General features: G+C 42.4%; 1 protein-coding gene across 3 annotated transcripts in view; it reads left to right on the forward strand.

The window, feature by feature from the left end:
- Window positions 1–6,620, forward strand: part of RAB6A (RAB6A, member RAS oncogene family) — a 105,770-nt gene that overhangs the window by 31,169 nt on the left and 67,981 nt on the right. For all 3 annotated transcript variants that reach the window (XM_017894429.1, XM_017894428.1, XM_017894430.1), the window contains exon 2: window positions 4,285–4,343. In XM_017894429.1, the coding sequence (XP_017749918.1) occupies window positions 4,285–4,343 (59 nt within the window). The remainder of the gene's footprint in view (window positions 1–4,284; window positions 4,344–6,620) is intronic.

Genomic DNA, 6,620 nt, shown 5'->3' on the forward strand with positions numbered 1-6,620 from the left:
AAAAAAAAAAAAAAAAAAAATTATAATTGCATAAAACTAACTGTAGTACCTACCGTAATTATTTTGTGGCTACCTCCTGTTGATGTTGTGGTGAGCTTAAGTGTTGTGAGTATTAGTTTAAAATGCCTATAACTCTAATCATCTCCAAGTGAGCAGTTGTCTCTCCAGTAAACATCATATTGCAGTAAAGAGTGATCAGAATGATTGATCTCTCCTAGTTCTTTCATTTTTCTCATCGTGTTTAGTGCAGTGTACTACAAACCTTGAATAACACAGTGGGACCCGTATGAAGTGCCGCTAGTGATGCTGGAAGTGCTCCCACAAGGCAGAGAAAAGTCATGATATCACAAGAAAAACTTGTTGAATTGCTTTATATATACCATTGCTCAAGGTCTGCATCTACAGTTACCTGCCATGACAAAGTGAATGAATCTAGCATAAGGACCATTTTTTAAAAAAAGGGGAAATTTGTGTAGTCATCCGTATAGCTATGCTGGCAGGCAAAAATCTTGTACTCTTTTAAAAATACAAAATGTCTTGCATTAAAAAATACAGCTTTTATTTTATTTTTTTTTTAATTTTTAAAAATTTTTTTGAGACAGAGTCTTGCTGTGTCGCCCGACTGGAGTGCAGTGGCACGATCTCGGCTCACTGCAGCCTCCGCCTCCTGGGTTCAAGTGATTCTCCTGCCTCAGCCTCCCAAGTAGCTGGGACTACAGGCACGCACCACCACACCCAGCTAATGTTTCTGTATTTTTAGTAGAGACGGGGTATCACCATGTTGGCCAGAATGGTCTTGATCGCTTGACCTCATGATCTGCCTACCTGGGCCTCCCAAAGTGTTGGGATTGCAGACGTGAGCCACTGCGCCTGGCCCTATTTTTTATTTTATTTTACTTTTTTTTTTTTGAGAGGGAGTCTCACTCTGTCGTCCAGGCTGGAGTGCAGTGGTGTGATCTCAGCTCACTGCAACGTCTGCCTCCTGGGTTCAAGTGCTGCCTCCCAGCACTTTGGGAGGCCGAGGCAGGCGGATCACGAGGTCAGGAGTTTGAGACCAGCCTGACCAACATGGTGAAATCCTGTCTCTACTAAAAATACAAAAATTAGCCGGGCGTGGTGGCACACACCTGTAATCCCAGATACTCTGGAAGCTGAGACAGGAGAATTGCTTGAACCCACAAGGTGGAGGTTGCAGTGAGCTGAGATCGTGCCACTGCACTCCAGCCTGGGTGACAGAGCAAGACATTGTCTCAGGGAAAGAAAAAGAAAATCATTGAGAAGAAAGGATAGCTGCCTGAACAGGTTTGTTTGTTTGTTTGTTTGCTTTGAGACAGAGTCTCACTGTGTCGCCTGGACTGGAGTGCAGTGGTGCACTCTTGGCTCACTGCAATCTCTGCCTCCCAGATTCAAGTGATTCTGGTGCCTCAGCCTCCTGAGTAGCTGGGATTACAAGGTGCCCGCCCCCACACCCGACTAACTGATTGATTGATTTTGAGACAGAGTCTTGCTCTGTTGCCCAGGCTGTAGTGCGGTGGCACTATCTCGGCTCACTGCAGCCTCCACCTCCTGGGTTCATGCCATTCTTCGACCTCAGCCTCCCAAGTAGCTGGGACTACAGGCGCCTGCCACCACACCTTGCTAATTTTCTGTATTTTTAGTAGAGACGGGGTTTAACCGTGTTAGCCAGGATGGTGTCAATCTCCTCTCCTGACCTCGTGATCCTCCTGCCTCGGCCTCCCAAAGTGCTGGAATTACAGGCGTGAGCCACTGCGCCTGGCCTGATTTTTGTATTTTTAATGGAAATGGGGTTTCACCATGTTGGTCAGGCTGGTCTCGAACTCCTGACCTCAAGTGATCCACCTGTCTCGGCCTTCCTAAGTGCTGAGATTACAGGCGTGAGCCACCACGCCTGGCCTGAACAGGTCTTCAGTACAGACAAGTATACCCTGTTCTGGGGGGAAAATACCACAAAAGACATTTATTGGTAAGGAAGAGAAACAAGCACCAGCATTTAAGGCAAGAAGGGATAGGCTATTTTACTCTTTTGTGCAAATGCGGTTGAGTTTATGATCTCGACTGCCCTTATCTATAAAGCTGGTAACCCCCCCCCAAGCCTTGAAGGGAAAAGATAAAACACCAGTTGCCAGTCTTTTGTTGTACAACAAGAAGGTCTGGACAAGAACTCTTTTTCTGGAGTGGTTCCATTGGTGCTTTGTTTTTGAATTCATTTTAAAGTTCTTTTGATATTGGACAATGCCCTTGGCCACCTAGAACCCCAGGAACCTAGGGTAAAGAATATTCCAGGCCGGGCATGTTAGCTCATGCTCATAATCCCCGCACTTTGGAAGGTCAAGGCAGGTGGATCGCTGGAGCTCAGCAGTTGGAGATCAACCTGGGCAGCATGGTGAAACCCCATCTCCACCAAAATATAAAAAATTAGCTGGGCATGGTGGCGCATGTCTCTGGTCCCAGCTGCTTACAAGGCTGAGGTGGCAGGAATGTTTGAGCCTGGGAGACAGAGGCTGCAGTGGGCCATGATTGCACTACTGCACTTCAGCCTGGGTAACAACAGAGTGAGACTCTGTCTCAAAGGAAGAAAAAAAAAATAAAGTGATTTCTTCCCAAATATGAGTTTGCTTTTGCCTAGCATCTGGGGAAGCTAGTTATAGCACTTCTCTTCAACCTGCTATTTTAGGCTCTTCTAAATAAGATATTTTGGTGTAGGTGATTTTGTGGGCCTCTTTGTTGTTTGGCCTAATTTTTTCCTCAGGTTTTCATATGGCATATAAGAGGGAGAGATAGAGGCCAGATCTGGTCTCTAAAAATTGCTTTGAAATCAAAAGTTGCTTAATTCACAATAAAATATGAATGACTAGGTATGGTTCTTATCCTCCCAAAAAGTACATTTTGGGAAGTATTAGAGATGTTGATTTACCCAGTTCCTTTCTAATCAATCAATTTTTTTGCATTCATTTTGTATTTTGAGTCTGTGCCAAGCCACTGGCAAAATAGAAAAACAATCAGATGTGGTTTTTGCCCTTGGAGAATGTGCTTATTGGTGAAGAAATTGCCAGCATTCCACTACTTTTGACCTTGTAACACTTTCATGTGGATTAACCTAAAAATATCAATACAGGACAGGCACAGTGGTGCACGCCTATAATCCCAGCACTGTGGGAGGCCAAGGTGGGCGAATCACAAGGTCAAGAGATCAAGACCATCCTGGCCATGGTGAAACCCCGTCTCTACTAAAAATAAAAAAAATTAGCTGGATGTAGTGGCATGTACCTGTAGTCCCAGCTACTTGGGAGGCTGAGGCAGGAGAATCAGTGAACCCGGGAGGCAGAGGTTGCATTGAGCCGAGATCATGCCACTGTACTCCAGCCTGGCAACAGAGCGAGACTCTGTCTGAAAAAAATAAATAAATAAAATAAATAAATATATATATCTCACAATACAAAGTAAAGTTATGGGTCTTTGGGAATTCTCTGCCAGAGAAGTAGAGAGATCTATCTGGTTTGAAATGAATTTTAAAGCAGCTTCTCTTGTCAGTTTTTCTCACTCTTTTTTTTTTGAGATGGAGTCTCTCTCTTGCCAGGCTGGAGTACAGTGGCATAATCTCAGCTCACTGCAACCTCCATCTCCCAGGTTCAAGTTATTCTCCTGCCTCAGGCTCCTGAGTAGCTGGGACTATAGGCGTGCACCACCCTGCCCAGCTAAGTTTTGTATTTTTAGTAGAGACGGGGTTTCACCATGTTGGCCAGGATCGTCTTGATCTCTTGACCGCATGATCCACCCACCTCGGTCTCCCAAGGTGCTGGGATTACAGGCGTCAGTGAGCGTGCCTGGCCACTTTTTCTCACTCTTAACCAGTGTAGTTCTTGGAGCCCTCATACCCTTTCTAAGACTCTCTATCTTTTGCCTTTCTACTCCCAGGGATTATATTTTGATTTGCTAGATGAAGTGGACCTAAGCCTCCATTCTTTTTGTTAGGGCCAAGTAAACACTTACTTGGCCTTTTGTGAATTAAGAATGTCAGTATATAATAACAGTGTTTTCAGCTTTTAACTATATACTGTTTACCTGTGCTTTTAAATTGGGAATTGGTTGTCTGTGTTTGGAGAAAGTCATTTTGGCAATCTTGGGGCTATATGGGTTTTAATTATTCTTAGTAGAACCATTGCAGATATTTCCCATTGACTTTAATTGCAGTTCTCTGTAGAAAAATTTGCTGAGAACCCAATGTAATGTGTTCACTGAGGAAATCTTTTCATTTCATTTCAGTTGGAAAGACATCTTTGATCACCAGATTCATGTATGACAGTTTTGACAACACCTATCAGGTATTTTGTTTTTGCCTATTTATTTGTTATTTTGCGTTACAAGTAATATTCAAGATATTTTTTAAAAATTATTTATTTACATGCTGTTATGGATGTAAAAGTACTTTTTGTAATCTGTAAAATGCTGTATAAATACATGTATAAATGATTTTGTCCAGTCCTAGGATAAATCATACTTTATCGTTTGATTTTGTCTCTTCCAAAGTGTTGAAATAGATCTCTGATATCATCTAGGATGGCATTAGAAGTAATGGTGGATATTCTCTGTAGACTTTGTCCAAGCCTAAGATTCTGTGATATTTTTATCTACACTTGAAATTAAGAATAAATAAATAATGAAATTAGAAATCATTAACAGAAGGAAATTTGGGAAATTCACAGATTTGTGGAAATTAAACAATTAACTCCTAAATAATTAACGTCAAAGATGAAATCACAAGAGAAATTAGAAAATGCTTTGAGATCAATAAAGAAAACACAGCATACCAAAAGTGATGGTATAAAACTAAAGCAGTACTATACAGAAAAGAAAAGAGATATTAAATAAATAGCCTAACATTATCCTTTAAGAAACTTGAAGAATACTAAACCCAAAGCAAACAGAAGGAAGTGGCTATTTTAAAATTGAGGGTTTTTTTTCTTTTTTTCTTTCTTTTTTTTTTTTTGAGATGGAGTCTTGCCCTGTTGCCCAGGCTGGAGTGCAGTGGCACAATCTCAGCTCACTGCAAGCTCCGCCTCCCAGGTTCATGCCATTTTCCTGCCTCAGCCTCCTGAGTAGCTGGGACTACAGGCGCCCACCACCTCGTCCAGCTAATTTTTTTTTTGTATATTTAGTAGAGACGAAGCTTCACCATGTTAGCCAGGATGGTCTCGATCTCCTGCCCTCGTTATCCACCCGCCTCGGCCTCCCAAAGTGCTGGGATTACAGGTGTGAGCCACGGCACCCGGCCAAAATTTAGGTTTTATTATTCCTGTATGGTGAGGCCAATAGATCAGGAGATGATTGCCATTGAAAAGATAGTTTGTTACACTCACAGATCCCAAGGAGAGGGCATGCCATGCCAGAGGGGGCCATGTGTTGTACTCACAGATCCTGAGGAGAGGGCATGCCATGCCAGAGGGGGCCACGTGAGGAAGGACTGGGTCAGTTAAAAGGCAGGTGACTGGGGAACTGTGGACAAAAGTGTTGACTGTGGTTTTCAAGGGAAGAGGCACACAAGACAGGGTAAGCAGGTTTAGGAGTATCTAGTTCGAATAATTTCAGGGGTTCTGGGGTTGAGGGGCTGTTCTTAGTTGTCTAGTACCTGGCCCAGGTGATTAGGGCAGTGTAGTATTGGCTCTCAGTGTTATAGAGGAGGTGCTGGGTTATTGACTTTGGACTTGTTGGTTTGCCTATGAAAGGAGTACTCACAGGTGAGTTTACTATCTCTAAGGAAAAAGCTAATCCTGGCGGGGGCAGTCCCTCCAGTGTCAGCAAGGACCCTGATGTCAAAACATCAAAACTATAGAAAGTAAAAAGACATGCTTAATACAGAAGCTAATAGAGGTTAAAGCAGAAATATATGAAAGAGAGAACAGAAAAACAATGGAGGAAATCAATGAAACCAAAAGCAGTTCTTTGAAAAGATTTTTAAAAATTGACTAGCTAGACTGATCAAGAAAAAAAAGAAGACTCAAGTTCTAAAATCAGAAAAGAGGGAACATTACTATCAACCATACAGAAATAAAAAGGGTTGGCTGGGCGCAGTGGCTCCTGTCTGTAATCCCAGCACTTTGGGAGACTGAGGTGGGTGGATCACCTGAGGTCAGGAGTTCAAGACCAGCTTGGCAAACGTGGCAAAACTGCATCCCTACTAAAAATATAAAAATTAGCCAGGCATAATGGTGGGCGCCTGTAATCCCAGGTACTTGGGTGGCTGAGCCAGGAGAACAGGAGAATCTCTTGAACCCAGGAGGCGGAGGTTGCAATGAGCTGAGATTGCACCACTGCACTCTAGCCTGGTGACAGAGTGAGACTCCATCTCACAAAAAAAACAAAGAAATTAAAAGGGTAATGATGGAATGCTATGAAGAATTATATGCTAACTAATTAGATGACAGATAAAATGGACCAATTCCAAGAAAGACACAATCTACTAAAACTATCTCAAGAAGAAATAGAAAATCTGAATATATCTATAATAAGTAGAGATAATTAGTAATTAAAAAAACTGCCCACATAGAAAATCCCAGCATCAGATAGTTTCGTTGGTCAATTCTTTTTTTTTTTTTTTTTTT

This window comes from Rhinopithecus bieti, unplaced genomic scaffold (genome assembly GCF_001698545.2).
Source record: "Rhinopithecus bieti isolate Rb0 unplaced genomic scaffold, ASM169854v2 scaffold_21412, whole genome shotgun sequence".
NCBI lineage: Eukaryota > Metazoa > Chordata > Mammalia > Primates > Cercopithecidae > Rhinopithecus > Rhinopithecus bieti.